Source organism: Notechis scutatus, chromosome 6 (assembly GCF_049901735.1).
Source record: "Notechis scutatus isolate UNSWTSFEM ecotype Mainland chromosome 6, rNotScu1.2, whole genome shotgun sequence".
NCBI classification, from domain to species: Eukaryota; Metazoa; Chordata; class Lepidosauria; order Squamata; family Elapidae; genus Notechis; species Notechis scutatus.
This window is the reverse complement of record NC_142014.1, coordinates 10,371,584-10,398,743: the sequence shown is the minus strand read 5'-3', so window position 1 is coordinate 10,398,743 and position 27,160 is coordinate 10,371,584. Positions and strand designations below refer to the sequence as shown.

The following is a 27,160-nucleotide window of genomic DNA, read 5'->3' as shown; positions in this document are numbered from 1 at the left end:
TCCTTTTATCCTCATCCCCTTAATGAGCACACTTATATTCCTGGGTCCATGTGGTTACTAAACAAGACCAGGAAAGATATAGCTTTTTAAAGAAACCTCTGACCGATACAAATAAGTACACCCATTTCACATCCAAAGTGCTTTCATCCTCCAATCTAAATGCTTCACACTTCTGCAAACAGATATTTTAAATGCAATTATTCACTAAACAGCTGAGTGGCCCTTTGAATAGCCCAGTTAATTTTCAGGTTCCCATTTATGTCCCTAATAGTAACTTATTTATGTCACTAAAAGCAACAGAACACCTTTTCACCTCTATAAAAATGTTTTATTCGGAATATTCCCCAATTTCCCCAATTTATCCCTAAGTCTTCCAATCACTGGGTCATAACCTTCAAAACTGATTGATTCCTAATTTATTCCTACTTACTTAAGCATCTACAAACAACTTTGCTGACACCAATTTATGTCCACATTTTGGATCTTTTATTCACAATTTATTCATAATAAACCTTCATCGTCACCTGTATTCCACATGAAATTCTTATATCTCTTTGTTTCACAGACATACAATATACTATTTTTATTTAATTTCTTTCATTAATTTATGCTATTTATCATCATCATCACCCTCATCTCAGTGTTTGGGTCTGGGATATGTAGGAATTATTTGCTATCTTAATATATCAAATGATCCGTGGAATTCCAAATACCTTGATCAATGAGTTTGTTTATATAGAGTGGGTGTCTTAATTTCCATCACTGTAGAACAGAAATAAAATATATAAGCTTTCTCTGCTAATTATTTGGTAAATATTTGATATAAATATCCATTCCATATCAATCAACTAACTATAGTTAGAGAAAAATATTTTCCCTAAGTTACTAAGATGTTTTTTTCTGTATGGCTATGTGCATGTATATGTGTGAAAGACATCAATCTATACTAAATACATGATTATATATAACAATATATATATTGGTAGTAGCAGTTGCAAGAAAGAATGAAAAACATTAGATTTGTTCATTCTCTGGTGAGTATATGCACAGCAATCAAAATGTCTATTTCCTGAAATCAATTTCCATAGCAAAGGATGTTGCTGTCTGCAACAATCCTTATAATATTTTTTTAAGCAGATCAGGCAAAGAAACAAATGTTGCCTCTGCTACATATTGCCAGTGACATCAATGGGATTAAAAACTGGACAATTGTTGTATATATTTGTGTAAATCCACCAAGAAATCTCGCAGTGGATATCTCTTTTGTTGCACATATTATCACATTTTATCCTCTTTTCTGTTAAAAAAAAAAAAAGAATCACAATTACCATACAAATTGTTATCTAAATTTGTATTGCCTTCCTTACAGGATAATAGAATTTTTATATTCTATGTGAATCATATTCCAAGTTGTCCAGGTTCTGGTACTCCAAATGTTTTTGCATCTTTTGTCTGTATGAATGTGTGTTATATTCAATTCTATGCATATTAAAATGCAATGTGACTACATTTGGAAATGCAGTGTGACCACACTGCCAACATCAAGTTGTAAGATCACGCATTATGTCTGTTGCTGGAAATATGTTTAAAGTAAAAGTCTTAATTCTGTTTTTCCTCTTGAAAGTCAATACTTTGTCTCCCTGAAATAACACATTCTTTTATGCAGAGAGAATTTTAAGCTTCCTTGTTTTGAGCATTTCACAGAAAAGCTGCTCAGTCACCTTGTAAGGACAGCATAAAAATTTAATAAATAATAATATATAAAATCCACAGTAAGCAGGAAGGTGAATCTTTCCTCTGCACTAAACGTCCTATGTTTATCAATGACAATTGGCTGGCAATTTGGTTGTTAAGCAATCATTAAGTGAAAGTATGACTTGGTTATGGTGTTACTTCTGCTTTCCTTTGCTTTTCAGACCTACAAAGGTTGTAAATGCAAGGATTGGTTGTAAGATTACTTTTAATCATTGTTATGCCTGCAAACATTTGCTCAAATATGTGTCCATTAAACAAGAATTCCTGTACTGTACTATTTTCAAGTTCCTTTTCTTTTTACAAGTTCCTTTACAAGAAACGAAAAAGTTTCTTCTAATTTTTTTCAAATAATATGGTTAAAATGCATTGCTGATAAGCATGAAAACCAATGACCTGCTGCCATTAAAAATTAAAATTTAAAATGGCAGTACCTATTTGATCTTTTAAGTCAGGAGTGTTAAACTCACATCGTCATGGCAATGTCACATGACATATTGGGACTTCTTCCCCTTTTGCTAAACCAGGTGTGGGCATGGCCAGTATGTGACGCATCCAGGAGTTTAACAGTCCTGTTATAAGTTGTCTCATATCTTGATACCACAACATTGTCAATTTCTCTATTCCTGTTCCACTACAGGATGGCTGCACTGGTAAAAATGGACACAAGAACTAATTAATTCTATGTTGTATGTTATGAGGGGAAGAAGAAAAAGCAATCAATGTTCATTTGTTGCAGTCTCAATTTTGCTTAATGTTTCCTTCTAATTTTAGCTTGTATAACTAACAGTTATTTGAAATAACATATTAAAGTATTGATGTTTGTAAACTTTGGTGTTGGAGAAAACTCTTGAGAATACTACAGGTAGCCTAGAAAACAAACAAATGGATCACTGAACAAATCAATCCAGAGTTCTCATTAGAGGTACAAATCATCAGACTCAAATTATCCCACTTCAAACACATTATTTAATGCTAAGTCTCTAATGCTGGGAAAGTGGATAGAATTGGTTACAACAGGAACAGTGGATGGCTGAAAGTTTTGAAATATCAGGTTAAGGACAGATTGCCATGTAGAAAATCTATGTTGTCACCAGCATGGATGTTGACAATGACTTGATGATACATAATAACATGATACAGCAGTACCGTACTGAATTTTCACTTTGGAAGAAGTCTCATTCTTCCTGATAGGATGTTTCCTGCTGTATTTTGGAAGATAGCTGATCCATATATTTAAACACTTAAACCTATAGTGTGACTTTTCATCTTGGCTTTTTGAGTCATAGACCCAAACAATGGGCAAAAGAAAAGCACTGTTTGATACAGATTCTCACTTGGATGGTGTAATTCATTCAGCCAACCAAAAAATAACTTTCACATCTGTCTTAGAAAGCAAATTATTAACGATAATATAACTGCCAGATCTAATCATAGTTAGGGAACGCACTGCTCTCTTCTAGAATTAACTCTGATTCAATGTAGAATTTTTTTATTCAGCTCTCATTCTGTTTCTTGGTACATTTTAGTAACCTGTATCATGCACATACAGAACTCACTATTCCCAACTAAAATAATTCAGTACAGATAAAAATTGCTGTGCTCTGATCTATACAGTTATACAACAAAATATATTTTTAAAGTCCTTTCTCATTTTTTCATTGAATAGCATCACTGAGTTATAAATATAATTCATCATAATGATTTATATTTAGTTTGTACTTTCACCTATAGTATTTAAGTTTATATATTATGTATGTTTGTATGTATTTTGGTCTTTATATTTTGATATTCAGACCTACAATTTTTTATAGGGCTTTACGCGAGCCCTATATGCTCACATGCACAGACACACAATGTAACACACACACACACCACACACACACACACACACACACACACAGAGGTAGTCCTCAACTTATGACAACAATTGAGGCCAGTTTCTGTTGCTGTTGCATGACCCTGGGACATTGCAACTATCATAAACGTGAGTTGCCAAGCATCCAAAGTTTGATTATGTGACCACAGAGATGCTGCAACAGTTGTCAGTGTGAAAAATGGTCGACTTTGATAATTACTAAATAAACTGTTGTAAGTCGAAGATTACCTGTATATATAGAAACTGGGCTGAAAATCACAAATATTAGAGAAGCTGCCTCAAATGCTATTCTATAGGAGATTTCTACCGCCTCTCATTTTCAAAATAATGTCGTCAATTTACAACTCAATTGTTTATTTTCTTGTATAAATTATTAATCAAATAAAATTCCAGTTAATGAATTTTTCCCAACCTATTATTCTAGCAAATATATACTTAATAAATTATTAAATCAAGGAACATTCAGAGTTTTTGAAAAATTAAAAAATTAAAAATATCTACATCCAAAATGGAAGATCAATTGTGTTTTTAGACTTCATTTTCTCTTTTGATCTAATCAATCCTAAATAAAATAACATCTTATCAAAAGGGCTTTAAACTAAAATTGAGGGGAGAGGAGGGTCATCTTCACAACCTTTAGAACCTAATGTTCTGACCAAGGGTTCCTGAGACAGTAACAATCACACACTTAGTCCCTAAAACCCTCTTTTTATTTAAACAGCTGTGAATTATATTCATTCACAGCCGTAATGTGTCCCAAACAGTTTGTGAATGGTCCAACAGAAGTCTGCCACAGCCTTTTTTTTGGATAAGGCTGATAAGCATCCACCTTTATCTTCCTTGAAATGCTGCCAATGACTAAATTGCCAATTAGCTGTACAAGGCCAAATGGAGCACAAAGTCAACACGGAGCTTCAGCGTTTAAACCGATCAGAACAAACAAAGTTGCTTCCTGCAAAGGCTCATGTCCCTTTGCTCCTCCTTTTTGTCTTATGGGAGGGGCCGATCATCTACAAGCCTTACTCCTGAGTCACCCTTTTGTCTTAACTGTTCTTGCCTTCTGGCAACTCTGTGCAACCACGCACCGGGAACAGGCTCCCCCTGTTCCTCTGCTTTGCTGATGTCAGATTCTGGAGGCTCCGGAGTCAGCACATAACTCTCAGATGGCCCTGACCCCCATCTCTGTGTTGAATGCAGGACCATCATCTGAGCCCTCCTCAGACTCCAGTATTGGCCCACGTTCCTCCCCACTGTCCGACTCTGCTGCCAGCTCCGCAGGCTGCCGGCGGACCACAACACCTAATTCCAAGCAAAAAAACACTAGTTAACCAATCACATAAGGAGGTTTGGAGTAAAGAAATAAAAAGGAGGTTTGGAATAAAGAAATAAAAAAAGAAAAACATGATATAGAGAGTGATGGAAAGGATGGAAATCCCAGTTACAAAGTAGGAGATATATACACAAGACCCATAAATGACTCAAATGCCTATACACTAACACTCAAAGTTTAGGGAACAAACAGGGTGAACTTGAAGTATCAGTACATGAAGCTAGATATGATATAGTTGCTATTATTGAAACTTGGTGGGATGAAACTCATGAGTGGAATGTATGATAGAAGGATATAAATGAGGAGTGTCAAACTCAATTCCATTGAGGGTTGCATTAGCATTATGGTTGCCCTCAAAGAGCCAGATGGGCATGGCATGGCTGGGTGGGCGTGGCAGGGTGGGCATGGCCAGCTTGATTGATAGTGGAGAACCCTCTTCTTAGGCAAAAGGAGCTAAAGGGTTTTTCAAGCCCAGAACTACGAGAGAAAATTTGGAAGTGGCTCAAGCAGCTGCCTCCCTGATTCACAGGAGGATAAGAAGGCCATTCAGCACAATAAAAATTTTCTTTATTGCAGCCAATCTTAATAAAAGTAGGTTTTAGACTTCTGGGAAGTTGATTTTTCTGGTCTGGCCAGCCCAAGAAGGGTGACACCTATAAGCACTGTCAGAGTCCAGAACCTGCTGGGGGGGGGGATTCAGCCTCTAGCTCTTCAACCCCTCACTTAAACAGCTCCTTCAGAGGTGGACTGGCTGATGGGATTTGAGAGACACCAGAATGACTTCAAGCACCAGGACGCTTGGAATGTGTCCAGTTACTTTGTGGACAGAGCCTCAATGGACCAAGGGATGGAAGGTGAGGTTGGAGGACGAACCTCAAATGGCATCCAGAAGGCAGCTCCAAGGCTAGGTTTGGGCAGGGCAGGGCAGAACAGGGAAAGGATCCTGGCTGCCTCTTGGGGACGGGAACTCCCTTCCCTTCCCTTTCACCGGGGCCATTAGAGGTATAGTGGCAGGTGGAAGACTCATCCCATTACGCAGCTGGAACTGGAGGATGAGGTTGGACAGCAAAGGTCGGGTAGACAAGGGCCATGACATGGCAATGACAACAACCAGTTAGGCTGCCTCGCCATGTCCCAGAGTCTAGATAAAGAGTCCGAGAGAAGTTTAATGCAAATGGCGCAATTGTTCCAATGTCTCAGTGGGGAATACAGTATATGGCTGTAGACAAAAAGAGATTTATGAATGAAACACTACATTCTGTTATGTTGTTCCTTTTTAGTAAAGTGCGTTTCTGTAATATTTGACTTGTTTGGGTTGCTAACCTGTAGTGAATGTCCAACATTATTGGGTATAGAGAAGTATAGAGGGTGATAAAGAATTTGAAAGTTTGTTCAATAGTAGATTGATGTCAGAAGGAGAAAATTTCAGTCTTTCAGTATTCTATCATTATAGTTTACAGTTTCTCAAATAAAGTAGAGTTCTATAACTTCTTGTGTTTGTTTCCTGGCCTGGCCTACTTCAAAAGGCTGAAATATCTAGCTAGATAGACAGACAGACGGTAGTTATACCATTAACCTTGGTTATCTCTGATTTTAGGTCATACTTACTCAAAGCCTGCAATCTGAAGAAAAAAAAGAAAAGACTGATTAACTTCAGTGGATGGCCAAAACACAATGCTCTTTAGTAAAGGGGAAAAACACTCGACAAAGATCAGAGAAGAAGATACCTTTTACCTTCTAGACTAAGGTTGCAAAATAGGGGAAATGATTCTGTAGCCCACTGAGTTCCTGGAAGATCCAGTGGTTTTTCATTCATCAATCATCAGCTGGGTATCAGGGAACAGACTGCTCTTTCTGCACAGCCAAAGGAGGTTAAGAAACGACAACCTTCAGCAACAGGACAAAGAGAAAGCTCTGTCACAACCAAGCAATCTTGCAAAAGGCATTTGGTCTCTTGCTGCCATAGTGATCTGAAGTATAATTACCAGAAATTTGTTTTCACTTCAACCGACAGAAAGTACAAGGAAAGTTTCACCAGGAGGGAGAGAGGGAAGGAAAGTAGAGAGTTGTCAAGTGTATGCACAAAGGCATCTGTGATGTCTATGAGAAATGGCCCTCAATACATCCACTTCTGCTGTAAAATAAGGTTGCATCATATCCTGCTGGTGGTGAACAATCAATTGCATTTGGTTTCCCTACAATACATTCAAGCAGTGGACAAAAGTGTGCAATGCAATGAAATAAACTGTGAAAAGAACTTTTTAAAAAATCCTGAAAAAAATTCCAACTAATTTATGATTGCTAAGAAAAAAAAATCAAAATAATTTTAAGCTGAATTCTGACAGCAAATCACATCACCAGAATTTGCTGCATAGTATCAGAAGTAATCTAGGCCTATTAAAAGATTCCCTGGAGATTGATCCCCTCTGCTTACAATACTGTTGAAAATCCAAATCTTCTTAACTAAACAGTATACAGACAAAAGAAGCACCTATCAGACTAGACCAAAATCATAGTTGATCTATCATTCTGTTTCAGAATGTTAATTCAGATGTTCTTTGCAACTAAAAAATAAAAAGTAAGACATTAGTGCTCAATAGCACTAATATGTCCATATTCCTGCAACCATTATTATTACACCTATGATACTGGAAAAAGATGAAGTCCTCATGATTATTAATTATTGATGTCCTTCAGCTCCCTGTAGTTGTCTTGAGGAATGGGAGTAGGTGAAAACATATTTGTTTGTAGCTGTTAAAATAGAACAGGCATCATAAAATACTAAACTCTATAAATTTTTAGCTTTTCTGTCACATCTCAGTGAACTTAATATCCTCCTGTCATATTATTTACGACTTTGGAAAGAAATGGGTTATTTCCTATTATCTCTTTAATAAATAAGTAAATCTGCCCATATTGCAAAATCACAATTTGTTAATGAGATAGCCTAAATACTTTTTATGGTCTCTAGCTCCAGATGCGTGCACAGCACCTAATCCTTGGAACTCAGTATTGAAGAGTGATTTCATTTTTTGTGACATGAATTACATAAAACGATCTAAAGAATTGACAAACACTATATTTAGGGACAAGAAAGAGTTTTGTTGGATCCTGAATAGCCTGTAATTTATGGATAGATGCGATATTTCTCTTCCCTCACCACCCGCCCTCAGCAAGTGGGCATGATTTTGCCTTTGTATAAATATGGTACCTATCATAAAAATAGCAGCATTCATTTTCCAATATGATGAAAAGTCTATGACAGGGCTGTCAAACTCGCAGCCCAAGGGCCAGATGCGTCATGCGCCCCGCCCAGTTTAGCAAAGGGAAAAAGTCCCAATACATCATATGACGCTGCTGTGATGACACAAGTTTGACACCCCTGATCTATGACATTGTTGAATTAAACTTCCATTTTACCTCTCAAATTGCCATATTGGATAGGATTATAAAAGGGTTACAAATCTGGTTAAAAATTTGAACAGAGAACTGAAATTCTTGACCTAATATCAATCAATAGTAAAAACCTAACTGAAGAATTGGAAGGACCAATTGGGTGAAAATGACAATGACATAATCAGATTTCACATCAGAGACAGTATTTTCTATTCAGAGCAATGATTAATGTCTATGATTTGAGAAGCAACAACATCTTTTTCCAGCCCTTAGGTAAGAAGACACCTGTTCACCTGTTCACACAATGGCCTGAACACCACTTCTCCCACCTTACATAGTTCAACCAAACTATAGGTGAATGCAGTCAAATGCACACCTTGAAATTCTTTAATTTCAAGAGACTTGATCTTAATAAACTCTGCTCAATAGTATGCAGCATTCCATAGCAGTAAAGCTAATGGGAAAAAATGAACTGAAGATGAGTGGCAGTTCCTAAAAAAGAACTAAAGTTCTGTGCAATTACTAAAACATCAAGACAAAATAATTATACTGATGCGGCAGGGAGAAATCCAATGTAACTCCACAAAAAGTGTTATGAAGTTTAATAAATAGTACATATTGTTAGTGAAAAGGGAAGGCCTTTGAAACTAGAGATTGTGAAGAGATCGCAATGCTCAGAGTAACTTTAGTTTTGTGAAGGATGTTCAGAACAACACTGCAGTGTTCTAGATTAGACTGATTCCCTTTCATATTCTGGCTAGCTGAAATATCACTCACTTCATGCTCTATTTCCCCAGATAAATATACTTTTAGTTTGCTTACTTAATACATTATGGGCATCTTGTATTATTAATAATAGATTCATAAGAAAATATCCTACTACTAAAGATGTTCTCCCTCAAATGCAAATAGAGGTGTTTAGGCTTATGCACGCAGTCATGTTCTCTGAAATTTACTGGCATAGTGGCACTATTATTTAAACTATGCCTCCTCCTCCGCAGATGCTGTTTTATTTAAGCAAGATTTCAGATGAAAAACAAATTGCCTTTCAAAAGAGTGAGGGGAGGAAGGAGGAAGAGAGAAAGGCTTAATAAAAACAAAATGATTTTAATGATATACTGTTGTGTGCAGAGTTCCAGTGGCAAGGTCCAGGAGAGAAGCCCTTTCTGCTGTGCCTCCTGCCCTTTGGAACATCTTGCCATCCAAAGTGAGGCTGGCTTTGACTCTCCTGACCACCTATAACTTTCCCCCTGCACTTCTTCTCCATCCCTTCCCATCTTTTAATTTAATTACAATCTGTATTTTTACCGTTATTAGAAATACTTATGGTTTTATTGTTTGTAATGTTGTAAGCCACTAGGAGTCACCTTGTGGCTTCATCAATACACAGGCAGGAAACACATTTGGGTCAAGCTTCCTTCTCCATTCTCAGGAGTTAGGTTTTACACCAGTATCTATGAATGACTGTACTTTTCAGATTGCTTATAATTTAGATCCAGTAGTGAAATAATGAAAGGATGTTCTAAACCAATTTAGTTACATTTTCTCAGCCCTTATGACACTTTCCCTAGAGATCTGGCAGGTTCCCACCCTCCTTACCTTCTGGAAGGCCTTGATTAACCAATTTTTCTCACAAGCATTGGAGAAGGATGAGGTTGAAGCCCAACAATTTGGTAAATTGATGTATGGGAAAGCATTGCCTCAGAGGACCATGAGTTTTTATTGAAAATTTTTAAGGTTTTGGAATGCACAAAAATCTCCCTATTTTTTAACATAAGAACCACAGCACAGAATCATCTTATTTAGACCTGTAAGGAAATAAAATATAGTAATAAAAATGAACAAAATCAATATCTTCCCACAGAAGAATTAATTCCCCAAATATGTCAGTGGTTGCTCTCATTTTATTCAAAACTTAGTACTCTTAGGAATTCAAGAACTTGGCTACAGTAAACAAGCTACATTATTAAGCTACAAGCAACCTAGTTACAAAAGCAGCTTTCAATGGACTAAGAATTTGCCTGTATGTATGTATGTATGTATGTATGTATGTATGTATGTATGTATGTATGTATAAGTATGTATATGCATGCCTGAAGGTTCAAACTTTCTCTTCTTTTAAAGGCCACTTGCAATCCGTTTCTCAGGCTGCCCAACTGGTCCTTTTACAAGCTTCATTTTATTCATTTTTTTTCTCACTTTTTTCACTATGCTTTCTTTGAATTTACAGAACAATCCATTCCATGCCCAATTTCCTTTTTACCCAGTTTGTCAATAAACATAAATTCAGAAAGCATCATCGAATATAGATGTTATTTAAAGGATGAGGGCTTTTTTATGTCAGCCCTCTGGAGGTCAATAAACAGCACAGACATTTTTAAAAATGCTATTGATAGTCCTTGTTTTGCAATTATGACCATGTCAGGGTTCCAAGTAATAGATCCATTGCAGTAAAAAACTCTGAGGCAGATAGATTCCTCAAAAAATAGCTTTATTGGAAATATCATATTGGCACATATCTGGTAAAAAAAATATTTTAGGGGTCCCTTGATTTTCACCTTATTAAAAGTGAAAGTTTTCCCCTCAACTCCAAACAATCAGTCACATGGCTGTCTGATGGTCGGGTGACATCACTCTTCCTTCTCACCAGTTATGAGAACATCCTGACAAAGTATTATATTTTGACTGCACAACTCCAGCTATTTCTAATTCCGCCTCCCTACCCCTCAGCTCCAGTGTGGCAGTACTGAAGCTCCAAGATGGCTTCGGCCAGGCCAGCTTCAGGATTGACAAACAGTGATAAAAAAGTAACTTTATGACCAATCCTTTAGTACCTTCACATGTCTATAAAACAAGGGAAAGCTGAAGTAAGACCTTAAGCACAGTTGCAGTTTCACTTAGCGACTATTTATTTAATGATTGAATTGTCAGTCCCAATTGTGATCACTGAATGAGGACTACCTGTATTTAATATTTTGGGGTACAATAAACAAACATTAGTGCCTTTTCATATCAAGCAGATGCATGGCACAATTATTTTGAGTTTCTTCCTTATACTTTCTCCTTTTGTAATACTGAGTTGTTTATTATTTTGTCTTAGTTGTTTCTTCCAGGTGGCATTGCCTAATTTGTAAGATTTTGCCAGTTGTAAATAATGCTGAACTAAATCCACCATGATATGGGTTAATTCTGGCTTCACACATTTTTCTCAGGTATTGCCATTTTTATTGTTTAGGGGAAAAGATCTCTCCTGCTTGAGGTTTCAAGCCCAGTGCCTTAACCATTAGACCAACTGGCTCTCTTGATATAGACCAGCACAGAAACCTCAGTAAACATGCTATTACATGGAAGGCACCACAAGCAAGTTCAAGAACAAGACTTGTGCAAGTGTTTTGTCCACTTCATTAGGCTTTAATGAAAAAAGAACCAGATGGTGTACTAAATACCTTTCATTGACTAAAAACTTCCCCAAAGTCCACTTTTCACTCTTAAGAATCAAATTAAGCAATTAAATTAGCTGATCTATTTGAAGAGAATTTCTGGAATACAAAATAAAACATTTGTGTTTTTTTTTATTTATTACCCCTAATTTATTTCCCCTAATTTGTTTCACTTTAACTGATCACATAGCTCCACATTAAGTATGTTAGTTACAGGGAGAGTTTATATTTCATCTTAGTCTATTCCAATATGACACTATAGTGCTTCTAACTGTGAATAAAGGAAATAAGTGAAAATTCTTACTACACATTCCTTTGTTGCCTTGTGCAAGAGGGTATCTTCCTTTCCCTGGCTAATCTTATAGTAAATGGAGCAAGTGTTGTGCAAGACAAAAAGGAAAGAAAAAGAAAAGAAATTACTGTGCTGTGGTATTCCTGTAGCAAGATCTAACAATTTTGAGACATAGTTATTCTTTATTGGCTTTTTCTGGATATTTGGTTTGCTAAACAATTTTTTTTCTTGTTCATTTCTTTTATCCTTTTCTTTCTGGTGTCTTGTTCCACTGTTTGTTCTCCTACCTCAATTATTCATTTCCACCTCTCTCTCTGTTGGGCAAGTCCATCCGCTCTCCTAGCCTCTCCAGATTGACGGTTCAACAATAATTATTCTGGGGAAAGCTTCCAAAAACTATTAGGGACACTTTAATTGCTCTTAATTAAAGTTATATTTGCATAATATGATTTATTAATAGAAAAAGAATTCTAAGAGACAAATATGACCGCATTATTATAAATAGGATAATTAATTCGAACATTTTACTATTTTGACCTTTGGAATGATATAATAATGAATCCATTCCCGAAAGCAATTTCTTTGGAAGTTCACCCAAAGTGATGTTTCTAATGAATGCCAGCCTGTTATAAATTATTTTAATTCTTTGTTAGTCTAAGTAGCAGTGTGCAAGGAAAAAAATAAATAAAATCCATTGATTTTGCAAATTCTGTGCTGATGTTTTAGATCATAAGTCTAAATTACTGGCTATTCCCTTTCAGAAATCATATTAACATAATGAATCAAATGAATGGTGAAAGCATTAATATTATATTATGCATTTTTAAAGCAATCAGTTGTATAACTTGTATACTAACAACCTGCCTCTCTAATTAATTTATTCTCAACAAGATCTAAAATACCTATTCCATTTTGGAAAATAATCACAGGAATGATTAGCACCCTTTATAATTACTTCTGTTTTTTAACCTGTTTTCTGTGAACAAAATGCTTTTATGTCATATTGTGGTACGTGTTACTGTAATTATTAAACATCATGGTATTATGTACAGTATATGCCTCTTGGGGCCTTGGCAGAATACTAAGGTTCTGCCAAGGACATCTGCCAATTTCTCAGATGTACAATGGGTTGAATTAGGTATTTTAGCTTGACCCATCTTAACACTCACTAAATCAGAATACAGTAGAACAGAATACAGTATTCCCCAGTGGTGGGATTCAATTTTTTTTACTACCGGTTCTGTGGGCGTGGTTTGGTGGTATGGCAGGAGAAGGGTACTGTAAAATCTCCAGTCAGAGGTGATATTTGCTAGTTCTCTGAACTACTCAAAATTTCCGCGACCACTTCTCCAGAACTGGTCAGAATCTGCTGAATACCATCTATGGTATTCCTCCATCAAAACTATTCCTACATTTTAAAACATTAACACTTGAAAACTTTAGAAAATATTTCTGAAGAAACACAAGGACTTCCTTTCTCACTGTCATTGCCTCTTCCCATATCAACATTGTGCTATGAATTGATTTGCTATTCTTTTACCAAAGGAATATTAAAATGCTACTTTTAATTATAATCGATACCAGGCAGAGGTGGTATTCAGGTGGTTCTGACCAGTTCTGGAGAACCGGTAGCGGAAATTTTGAGTAGTTTGGAGAACCAGCAAATACCACCTCTGACTGGAGATTTTACAGTATCCTTCCCCTGCCATGCACCACCAAGCCACGCCCACAGAACCAGTAGTAAAAAATTTGAATCCCACCATTGATACCAGGCCACTTAATTCTTCTGTTCTCTTGTCTTTACAAATATTCTTCCATCTGCTCAGAAACTATAGACCAGGGGTTGCTAACCTTTTTGGACTTCTGTGCTGATAATTGCGTGCATGCTTGCCTGCTCATGGTCGTGTGCCATCACCCAGAAGGCAATGCGTGTGGGGTCCCCCATGCCTCCTGCGCATGCATATGCAACTTGTGTGACCCACGTTGTGCACTTATGCGTGTGACCCTCCCACGTGCCCCGCGTGCTTTTACGCATGTGCGAGTGTCTCCTGCGTGGTGCCGTGCCCCCGCACATGCGCGCCAGATACCTGACAATCAGCTGTTGGGTAGTCAGCGCGTGCGCACATGCGCAGTAGACCTTTTCTGGGTGAGTGCTCACGTGCTGGCAGTAATGGCTCTGCGTGCCAGTTCTGGCACACATGCCATAGGTTCGCCACCAGGAACCTATATATATATATATCGGTATCTATATCTATATCTATATCTATATCTATATCTATATTTATATTTATCTATCTATCTATCTATCTATCTATCTATCTATCTATCTATCTATCTATAAATATATATAATCACACCACTTTTACATTCACAAAATACAGCACCCAAATCTTTGCAAGATTATTTCTTGAACTTGCCACCACTTTTAGAAGCTATCAAGATATCAATTCTCATTCTTACTATTTTGTATTGAGTTTAAGATAAAAGATCTTGTTTACTTTCTCCTATTACAACATGGTATCAAAAGCCTACCTGTTAATAATACTTGTCACATAGTGCATAGTGTTCTGAGTATAACTATTCTCTTTTCTTCTCTAGATTGGCTGAATGTAAGGGTATAAATATCACCTTATTATAATTGCACTGTGGATTTTTGTTTTAAAGCACAGCAGAGAACCATTTTCCCCCAACATTCATTTCAAAAATCTCCTTCCCCTAGCTGTTCTTTAAAAACAAAACAAAAAAATTGCTTTGGTGTCACCAGTTAATAATGTAATACAAGTGTAACTATGCAACATCTTTACATAATCTTGTGTTGGTGAATAGCATACACACTTTTACATGCTGAGATGTTTACAATTTTTCCAGATATTGTTCAGAAATAAAACAGTTTGAAACTTTGTGAGGCTATACATAGAGTGCAAAAATATGTTATACATGCCTCCTTAAAATTGGAACTAAGCAAAACTGAAATATAAACATTCTGTAGTTTTAGCTACAGATAGTAAATATTAGATCCACTTGAAAAATTAGAAAAATTAACTTACACTCACTTGCTAAATATTTATGAGGACACAAAACACATGTTCATACCAAACAGTACACATTTTTAAAATGCAAATGTTCAACACAAGCACAAACACACACACATTTCCATACACATATATTCACATACATGCCTGTATGCATGAAAAAAGGTTCGTATAAAAATATGCACATGGAAGCTTTTTTTGTCAGATTCAGGTAAGGCTAAAGAAAACTTGTGAAAACTAAATAGTATTCATCAAATACTATTTGATTATTTCATCTTAAATTTTATCATTTTTGCTTCAATAATTGTTGCAGGTTTTATATTTTGAGTTTTAGAATATCTTTGAAAATGTTAATAATTATACCAGTAGAGGGAGGTAGCGATGTTTCAGTATTATGTTTATAGCAGCTGTAATGAATATGTTTAAAATTATAGCTAGATGTCACACTTCATTAACTATAATCTGCAGTATAGAACAAGTTCCAGTGTAGGACATGCAACCAATGGACCAATATTTAATGTGTTAATAGAAATACTTTAACAATATCTCAGAATGCAAAGTCCTACAGTATGAAGCACAGCAATATCTGTTCATGTCAGCCATGCATGGTAGAATCACATTACAGATTTAGAATATTCGCAGAAAAATCTAGCAAATATACAAGATCGGGGCTTGACCTTGTTTAAAGTTGAAATTATTGGCAGAGGTCTAATATACATCTATATTTCAGTTACACTACCAGACCTATTTGAATACATATTTTTAATGATTTTGTCATAGTTAACTGTATAGAATCAAACAACTTTAAACAAACGTATCTCTGATGCAAATAGTTTCAGGTGTGTAAGCCTGTGCTTTGACCAAAACTACATAGTCTGGGTGAAATATTAATACTTTTTATGGATACCTGTTTGACTGAAGAACTCAGGGAACAAAACATATCAATCACACATCTAATTATTTCCACATCTGGTGTCCATTCGTTTGCAAGAAATATTTTCTATCTGAACAGGGAAGAGAAAAACAGTGCTAATATTTTTATGACAGTGACTGAAATATGTCATGTCACCTCTCTGATGTTCCAAGGTAGTAGATTTCTGTATTCAATTGCATATCCATACCTGAACTTCAATCCACATGGAAGGCAGAACTATACATTGTTCTGATCCAGCCTTAGCAGAAGCAAGAGACAGACACCTTGTCACCTTTTTATGAATTAATTGCATTCACCCATTGAAAAGTCCAGGCAATAATCCTTCAAAGAGTTAACGTCAGAAACAGACCTTTCCTTGCGATAATTGCAAGGCCGTGAGCTCCCAGCTGAAAGGCTGAAAATTCAGTTCTGGCAAGCAGTCTCTGTGGCACGGAACACAGTGAGCAAAATCTTCAGAAAGACAAACTATGACAACCAAGCCCCTTTCCTTCTTTTATTCCCCAGACAGAGAGGGGCCATTTAGCGTCCATGTGTGCTTCACTTCCCGAGTCGACTCCATGACCTCCATTGTTTCCCTCTCCTAACAGCTCTGCACATACATGCATCTGGAACAGGCCCCAGCCATTCTTCCTCCTCACTCATATCAGCCTCCAAAGGCAGCTATGTCTCCGGTGGCTGGGAAATGTCGGACAGCCCTGGTTCTATCTCTGCGTCCAACACAGAGCATCCATCAGAGCCTTCCCCAGATTCCAGAACTGGCCCAAGTTCCTCCTCAACCTCCTCATTGTCCAATTCTGCCACCAGCTCTGTTGGCAGCTGGCGGGCCACAACATAAGTATGGAGCGTTTTGCTTTATCACAGGGGTGTCAAACGGGCAGCCTGCAGGCCGGATGCATGACATGAAGGCCACGCCCACCCAGCTCCACAAAGGCAAAAAAAAGTCATGATATGTTACATGATGTCACATGAGGTGATCGAGTTTGACACCCGTGCTTTATCAGAATTGAAGTTTTAAATGAAACAAGCTGAGAGCAATGGAGTTTTGTCCAAATTTTGTTTCTGAAAATTAATATTTGTTTAAAAATAACTGAATGCTAATTGTAATTATTTCACATTAAGTGAATATAAAAGTTATTATCAGGAAATAATGTGAAAATATTTTATTTAACAAGGTAGGGAAAAATTCAAAGAATGCCTTCTGCATTCTTTCTAATAAGGATAGTCTTTGACTTACCACAGTTTATTTAGTGATAGTTCAAAATTACAATGGCATTGAAAAAAAGTGACTGATGATAAGTCACAGTTACCACCTTTGTAGCATCCTCATGATCAAGCGATCAAAATTCAGATGGTGGGTTCATACTCATGACCATTGCTGTATCCCAAGGTCATTTGATCACCTTTTGCAATCTTTTGACAAGCAAAGTCAATGCAGAAGCAACATTCACTTAACAACTGGTTTACTAACTTATCAACTGCAGCGATTCACTGAACAACTTGGCAAGTAAGGTAATAACACAGGTAAAAATTCACTTAACAAACGTCTCACTTAACAACAGAAATTTTGAGCTCAATTGTGGTCATAAGTCAAGAACTACCTTTACTCTTACTCCTCTGGAATTCACTCCTCCCTCCTGGAAATCTACCTCCTCATCCATCACAACAATATATTTTGGTTGTGTGTTTGACCTCTGAAGTATTAGTCACTGTAATCATCAGCATAATCCCAACCATTTACTCCCAAAATGATGATATTCACTTTACTAAAGGTTATGCATTAAGATCTACCATGCTGATTCAGGTTGATAAATAGCTAAATGTTTTTCAATGGCCCAGTCTAGGGCTGAGAAAGAGTGACTGACTCAAAGTCACCAGGCAGCTTCTGTGCTTAAAGGTAAACCCAAAACTTCAGTTTCCCTAGTATTAGTAAGCACCTTTACCACCCTAGTAGCTCTCTATCTAATGTAAAGGGAGAAAAATAGCATACCTGTAACTAAACCAAAGTGATGTGTAAGAAAACAATTGTGGAGGAAGCAGCTTGGGAAAACCAACTCGTTACCAGTCTACTATCTTCACTACAACGTAATCTAACCACAGTTCTGTTTCATTCTATTGTCACAATGATCCATGGTCTTATCTTTTACTATATCATTGGCTGTAACTTTTGGCTCTCCATATCTTTGCACAGAATCAAAATCTTATGGTTTCCAACTGAGCTTTTATATTACTTTCATTTAACGCCAGCTTTTCCTTTTTGGAAGCTTAAGGCATAACTCATGGTGGTTACCCCACATTTTATTTTATGATGAGTTAGGTTCAGTTGAAAGACAATGACAAGCCCAGACAGAGTCAGTGAGTCCAATGAAAACTGGGGGAGGATTCTCATTGCTTTAAAACATTTGGAAGCCAAAATATTATCTGAAATCCTTTATGGGACACAAACAGGATTCTGTCTGAAAAAGGAGTGGCAGATAGAAGTGCAAACAAAATTCCAGCAATCAATTCTAACAGCACCTGATGGAATATCAAATGCTCTGTTAAGTCTTGATACAGTAATGCCACCTATTCAGGTTAGGATGTGGAAAATGGTGATAACTTACTAGGTCAAAATGCAATTCTTCCCAGTTGGTCTGACTCCTCTAGTTTTAACAGATAATTTTCATCTCCTTGGAAACAGGTGGTAGAGTATAAGCTGGGATCTCTCCACTACTCTTAATATCAGTAGGCTGTGAGCAAGCTAAGCAATTAATTATTGAACGACTAAGGGATATGGAGGTCAATGCTCCCTGAACATGATAGAATTTGGATAAACAGGGGCACCTGAGATACGGCAACTTTCCTTAAGCTGAAAATCCCATTCTTTAGATTTAACCTTATTTGCACTTCTTAAAGGCAGGTACAGTAAAATCTCTGTGGCTGAATATATTTGCCCATATTTGCCCATGTGGTGATGAGGAAATCAAAACCATCTCACACATATTATAGAGACATGAGGTCAATGTACATTCTGCTCCTTATAGATAATTTCCTTAGGAGGCCAGATAAATTTTATACGAACCTTTTCCTTCAGAATTTAATACTATTCATTACATGTGCAGTAGTTACATTTTGTATTGCTGTTATGAAAATAAGATACATTGGCTAACGATATACTGGTAATTACCTTTGTTTTAAATATTACCCTTGGTTTTATACATCTCAAAGAATAAATTGTTAGGGAATATAACTATTTTATTTTAATTTTATATTTATTAACATTTTAGGTTTATCATCTGAGTAACAATGTCTCTTACATCCTAATAATATACAACAGAAGTGAATGTTCTACCATATGATTTATTTTGCTAATTGTTAACATATTATTAAATTTATTTGCTTCACTTTGTTTTTGTTCTTTTTATTTTGCTGTTCATTGACTGAATACATTATTATTGATTGAAATGGAGAGGTGAGTCTGAGGCCAGTGATCTGACTATTCATATTTTCTACCCCACTTTTGTTTATGAATATTTCTACTCACTCTCTGTTCTCTCTCCCTCTACTAAAAAATGTCTTTGTTTCTTCTTTCCAAGCTGTCATCTTAATCTACCTTGCCTTCAAAGGCTTTTTGCTTCTTGTCCCAATTGAGTATGAATCCACACAGCTGCATTTGCTCCCGCTGAGCTCTCATCTACTTTACATCTTTCTCATTTTCCTTCACTCTTTTGCTTCTCTCTTCTATTTGTTCATCACTGATACTTAAGTTATAACTTCTTGTAATGCACTCTTGTACCCTGCCCTGTAAAAGAGCAAATTCAGTTGTGCTGGTCTAGGAGCTACAAACAATAAAAATAATGGCTGTAAGCTAAAGGAGATTAGTATAGTTTAATTCCCTGTTTATTTTCAGCTACAGATTCTACAAAATCGGTAGACATTTGTACAGATGTACTTATTAAGATATTTCAGTGAGAATGTATTTCATTTTTCCTTATTCAGGAACAGGCCATTGAAGTTCAGTTGTAATATGAATGCAATAAAGTGTTATAAAACATACCTGTTCTTTACTGAGAAATCGTATAAAACACAAGGGATCAGAGTTAATACTTGTAGCCTCAGTTTAGATGCTTTGCATTTACAAGATGACTGCAGCAGAGCTTTGTATATACATCCATATGGGCTAGAACCCTGTAGTACCTGAATTCCACCTCACATAGAGTGACTACGTATGAAACTAGGTTCATGCTGTAGATTATCACATATAAGCATTAATAGAAGCGAACAGAACATTGTCTATTCATTAACATTAATTGGTGTAGTTAAGAGGAAATAGAGGTTGTTCCTCATCAATGTGATTTTAGGACAAAGATTTCAAACTTTAGGATATCTGCCTTATCTTGATCAGATTGCAGTTTTTAAGATTCAGGTTCAAAGGTGGAAATTTTTCTTCAATCTGGTACTGATAGTGAAAAATCACATTACAGCAGTGATAAAAAGGACCTCTTATTAACTTCAGCTACTAAATCAAATACATTCAATCCTGAAAGAGAAAGACTTTGTGATGCATACTTTAAAGCTAAATTGCTTCAATGCATTTTTTTTTTTTTGCAGAGAGAGTCATGAAGACAATTCAGAAAGCAAAGTATAAATGATAATTGGTGCTTCCAGGGATGTCACCTCTTCCATAAAATAGCTGTAGTGGTTACCAGTTATTTTTTGGACCCTATTCAGAGTGTTTACGATGATGAATAAAGCCTTATAATTTTGGCTCAAAATTGTTTGCCCACACACCAATTCCTCCGCAGACTCAACAGGCATAAAATAATATCCAAGCTAATTCTATTTTGGGGATATAATATAATATGTGCTTAAATACTTCTACTTCGGATTTGAGAGTTCTTTAGGTAGCTTAGATATATTTTAATATTTTTATTATGCATCAATGTTTTGAAACTACTCAGAACTAAAAACAGAACTGTACATTTTAAATGAAACAAACAATTTGTTGTAAAATATGAAATGCTTAATGCTTGGCATCAAATGCTCAATGCTTAGCATCACCACTTAGTCTGTGATAGAATATATCTCTGCACAAAACTTAAATTCCATCATGGTAAAATACTAGAAGAGACATGAAAAAAACCCAAGGTAAATCATTAAGGAAAAACTGCATATTGGAGTTACAATGTAAACCATATATCGTTGGTTATTGCACAATATATTCCTTTAATTTACAGGAAAGTTTGTTACAAATGTTTCATTAACAGCTTGATTGGATGTTAAAAAATTACAAAGGTGCATTTTTACAGTTTTTATTAATTACAACCAGAAGAGTGTGAATGAGATCAATGTGCTAATGTATTCTATTTCCTGCTTTTATAAATTAATACCCTTCCTCTTAATATATTCTTTACCATACAAAAGCTCTGCAGCTACAGTAAAGGCAATCCTCAATTTATGACCACAACTGAGCGCAAAATGTCTGCTGCTAAGTGTTAAGTGAATTTTGCCTCATTTTAAGAAATTTCTAGCCACTGTTGTTAAGTGCATCACTGCAGTTGTTAAATTATTAACATGGTTGTTAAATGAATTGACTGGCTTCTCAGAAGGTCATAAAAAATAATCACATGATCCAAGGACATTGCAATCATCATAAATATGAAGTAGTTGCCAAGCATTCAAATTTTGATCACGTGACCATGGAGGTGCTGCAACAGTCATGAGTGTGAAAAATTATCAGGTCAGTTTTTTCAGTGCTTGTAACTTTAAACAAATACTTATAAGTTGAGGACTACCTGTATAGTGATATGACAGTAATAAATTTGTAATAGTATGCATCATGATGGATTGTTTGCAACATGGGAAACATGAAACACAGTACAACTTTACCTATCTACTTTTAGTGGAAAAATGAATAGAAATAAATAAAGTATACAATAATATACCAATTAAAATAGGAATTCTTGTGTTTTATCTTGTTTTACCCAAATATCACTGCTTCCTTTATTGCACAAGTTAGTATTCCAAATGTGATTTATCAAAGTAGTGAACAGTGGAAACAGACAAACAGGTTGAAACTGTTGATACATAATTTTGTTTCAGTTTTATTTCTATGCAAGTCTAAAAGGATGCCTATTATTTTTCTTTTCAGACATAGCTTAAAGAACTATTTCCCTTGTAAGTAGTTTCTATAAAGAACAGCATCTCTAAAGTTTGCAATTTATGAAAACTTCTTAATTTCATAGCCTTATGCAATATTGAGAAATATCTTTGCTCCTACATATGTTTATTAATTCAATGAGTAAGACTGCTGCTCATTAAGTTTACTATAGGAGTGTGGTTAGTAAGGATTTTAGCTGTTCTCTGCAATTTACATAAAATATAGTTAACATGCCATCAAGCTGCATGTGATTCTGTAAGATTGTAAAGTATTTCCTAATTAGTTACTAAACACAGGATGTTTATTTAATTTTAATCATTATTAAAGCATTCTGTTCTACAGAAATATATTAGAAGTCTTTTTTAAAGCTTTAAACCAGTATTAGTAAATTTTACTTAATGTATGATTAAGGAATATAGCACACATTACTTATGTTATCAACCTTGTTTCTCACTCCTACTTCTTTCAATTTTTTTTCTATCATTGTACCAGCAGAACATACACTGAAGTATACACTCACATGGATACGCACTTCCATGCATGCAACACCTACCTACAGTATATATATTTCAAATTATTCTTAAGATATATGTTTTCGGTCATTGATTTAGACAGGAAAAACAACTGAGGTAAACAAACTGTTTATTTTATATTTATTTAGTTAATTTTAGGATTTGGGAGATAAAGTGATTATTGAAAAGTATTTATTACAGTGTAATATTTATTACTTTGATAACCCCTTGGAAATATATATGTATATGTATATGTATATGTATATGTATATGTATATATATAATCTACACACACACACACACTCACACACACAGTTATAAAAAATTATCCTATTTATTTTAAAATGTACAAAATGTTATTTTATAAAAGTAATAAGTAAGTTTTAAGATATCCTGCAGAATGTAAGTAAGAATATTTGCCAAACAATACCACACAGCTTGCCTTCCTAAGAACTAAAAGCAAAGTTTATACTCTTGTTTAGTATAGCTATCAAAAAATCTACTTCACAGAAAGTTTAATTGTCTTAGTCCACTATCAATAAAAAAAAGTCAGCCTGCAGAAAATAAAACAATTCAAGGCAATGAAATAAAAACCAAATATTCATTTCAGTACCATGGACAAGACCAAAAGACAGTGCACCTGACATTTAATTTAAATGTATCCTGATGCAGTATAAAACATTCAAACTATGAATGAAAGATTAAAAATTGCTGGTTAGGCCTTTCTTTTTGACGCAGTATGATAAATATTAGAGCCACACGATTAAGTTTTGACTATTTTTTTCTTTTACCGCTGCCATTAACATTTAACTGAATCACAACCTAAATGTCTCTGGTTTCCAACCAGAAATTACAGATACAATCTGGTCTCTGTCATTTCAAATTTCAGTCTGATATATTTTATGTATGTCCTTTATCTGACCCAGTCTAATAAAGTTTTTTTTTAATTCAACTGGTAAAATTATGGTTTGTCATAATATTTGTTTTCCTTGTGAAACTCCAGAAGTCTGCTTGAACCAGCAAACAAGTGGAAGGAACACTTTCAGGAAAATAAACTATTGAACAGAAAAAAGCCTAAATACTTACTTTTCCTCTCCCTCTTCCCAACACACACACAAACATAGCAATGCCTTTTTTTAATTAAAGTGTTAATTATAGTTGTACAGTAACCCATAGTAGCTTTATTAAAGATTGATTCATTTCAAACAGATAATTCTATCATCATAATCACAATTGCAATCTTATTTATATCCATCCCCAAGGCAGAGTTAAGTGGTTTCTGCTGCCATTGATCTCAGTGATAGTGCTTAAATTACATGCTTAAAGTTTTACAGAACACAATGAGGATTAAGTCTTGCAGTCTGTCCTATTTCTGAAATGTCACTGAAGTTTATAGCAATACTCATTCATATAAATCTATTTTACTCTCCTTAGTGAAATGCTAAACTTGATCCAGAAATAATGCATATTTTCAGTGCTTAATATTTGTTTGTTTTTGGTGCTCAGTATTTGTTATTTAAGAACAAATGAATGTTTTTGAGATAAAATATGAGTTGATAGCAAGATATCTCCAACTTAAATCTTTTCCTTTTCTTCCTTAACCTCCGTGCCCTATGATGAGAAATAGGGGTTAGGGCAGTTCAAAATGTCTGAAGGTTAATAAGATGGGGAAAGTTATTGCAGAACTTATAACAGATAAATTTGCAAGACTTATAATACATTATGGTAATAATGGGCATTTAAAAAAAAGAAATCAATCCTTTCCCAGTAAATTATTGCGCAACTAATTTGGAATAAAATTACAAATAAACTTCTTCAAATTAACTTACCTCTATATGTCATATCCAGATAATATTGTGAGAAGCATTTTTGGGGTATCAGTCATTTTGAGGATTAAACTCTGATTTTTAAGGATAAGCATAGGCTGAACAATTTCCCATTAAAACTTTTTTAAAAACTTAGTTCACATCATAGTCCTTCTTCAAAAAAGATATTTATATAAAATGCTACATTGTAAGAAATCATGAAATAACCTATAATGCCCTGTTGGTGAATTCATCATGATTTCCAAAAGTTAGCTTCTAGAATGAAAAACTAAATATAAATTTTAAATGCTTAATGCAACATTTCAAAATCAGCTACATTGACAACTTTAACATATATTTTAAAAAGCAAACTTAGAAGCGTTGTGTTAGTTTTTATATTATTTGACTATAATTCTTCTGAGGTGAAAGGTTATTTACATTTTTGCTATGAGTACATAAACTATTATAAAGTTCCTTATCATACCAATCAAGGATAATAGGAAAACAGAATTGTTATCTTTTGCCTAAAACTCAACTATCATTACATCAAACCATAAAGGAAAAATAGGAGGATAAACTTGCGTACAAACTTCAACAGGAATATCTGAATAAGTAAAAGAAAAAAGAATACAAAATTCACAGCAATCCTAGAATTTAAGGGAACTCATAATTGTACCTCTCAATATTTTCTATTTACATGAGAGAAAGTGAAGTGGCATCTTCTGCATATCATAAAGGATCATAAGCATTTCCTCAATTGAGCACAATTATGCATCATTTTTTCATCACTTTAAAAAAAAAAAACAGGCAAAGATAATCCAGATAACAATGCAAATTGTCTACATTTTACATAAATAGATATAAAACCATATGCACTTACCCCAAGGTGGTCATAGTAACAATGGTATACCAGAAAGCAGCAGGAATACTGGTAAACTTGCTGGCAGATGAACCTTTTTCAGCATAGAACATGACTGTAGCAAAGATTATGATGGCCATAGTGAGAGAAAAAAGGAGAAAACCAAGCTCTGAGGCACAGCTTTTCAGAGTGTAGCCAAGGATGCGTAGACCCTGTGAGTGGCGTGAAAATTTAAAGATCCTGAAGACCCGGAAGACACGCAGGGTTACAAAAGCCCCACTGACATCCTCATTGTTGGTCATCACCAGAGCAATGTAATATGGCATAATTGCCACAACATCAATGATGCTCATGACGCTACGGACAAACTTATAGCGGCTTGGAGCAGCCACCAAGCGCAAGAGATACTCAACAGTGAAGATCAGGACACAAGCTGTATCTAGGCAGAAGAAAGCCACGTCGTAGCGCTCTCCACAGGACAACTCCTTGATGGCACCAGGAGTCATCCCACAGGGCACAGTCTCCACCACGTTCGCCATGACAGAAACAGCAATGAAAAAGCCAGTGACGTAGTAAAAAACCAGGGCCAGTGTGCTGGTATGTGGATTCTCAAAGGCCCGCCACATCCTCTCTCGAGCGGTCATGGAAGGAAGATGGCACTCATTGGCGTTATCCTGATCAGCATCATCCTGAAGGCGTTCAGCATTTTCCCGTCGTCGATCCTTGTATTCCTCGTAGCAGCAATCGCCAATGATTTCAGGGATAATACCAAAGAAGGCCAGCTCCTCATCATAGGCTGAAATGCATTCTTGACGGGGATAGTGTAACTTCCCTGTTCTATAGAAATTGAGGATGTGTCGGAAGATGTCTGGATCCCGGTCGAAAAAGTATTGCTGTGTCTCTGGGTGGTAGAAGAAGTCTCTCTCCGAGCTGCCCAGAAGGGTATCAGGATAGCGTTCGAGGGTGTCCAGCCAGGTCTGGAACTGGGTGCCACTCACATTCAGCACAATCAGAGAATCCTGGCTACATTTCCTCTCCTGCCGAGGTGCATTTGGCATAGGGTTGGAGGCCACTGGCATCCATCCTATTGCTGCTGCTCGGGCAAAAGGCAGCCACGCTGCTACTCCTGCTGCCATTGTGGAAGCTGCTGGTGGTATGGCTGGGCGGTCTCTTTAGAAACAATCCAGTCTTCTAAAATGAAGGGGAAGGGGGAAAAAACACAGAATGTAGCAAGAAATTATCCCACACTTTATATGTATGACAGAGAAATCTACCCTTCCCAAATTGCAACCCTTCCCAAAGAACAGGCTCTGGCCGTTGCTTAACTCTTATTTGAAATATTTGCTTTAAGGAGTTAACCAACTGTGGAGCATGAAAAGCTGTTCTTTGTTTTTGATCAACAGGAAGCACCTCCTTTCTCCCTTAGGTAGACTGAAGTCAGGGAAGATCAACATGCACAAAAATGCAGCAAAAAAAAATATACTGTCTGCAAAAGCAGATCAGCTAGCCTGTCAGATCCAGGGAGTGGTAATCAGTCAGCAATTTTATCAAACCAAGAGATAACTCCTAGATCAGCAATATTCCGGTCTTTTTCTGATTTCCAGGAAAGACATCCTGACATTTTCTCCCGTTTGTCTACTACAACCATCAGCTGCCAAATAGTTGTTTGGGAACTGAGGAGAGAATTAAAAAAATGGATTTTTTTTCTTTCTTGAATACTTAGGCTAGTGCTACAGAAAGAACACCTGCTAGGACATCTACTTACATCTCTTTGCAAATCATAGTTTTTAAGG

The 27,160-nt window shown here is 35.8% G+C and overlaps 1 protein-coding gene across 1 annotated transcript in view; it reads right to left on the bottom strand.

Moving 5' to 3' along the window:
• The window catches only part of KCND2 (potassium voltage-gated channel subfamily D member 2), a 307,066-nt gene that overhangs the window by 278,167 nt on the left and 1,739 nt on the right, over positions 1-27,160 (bottom strand). Inside the window, exon 2 of the mRNA XM_087969353.1 lies at positions 25,389-26,558. Coding sequence (XP_087825479.1) covers positions 25,389-26,503 — 1,115 coding nt within the window. The 5' untranslated portion in view covers positions 26,504-26,558. The remainder of the gene's footprint in view (positions 1-25,388; positions 26,559-27,160) is intronic.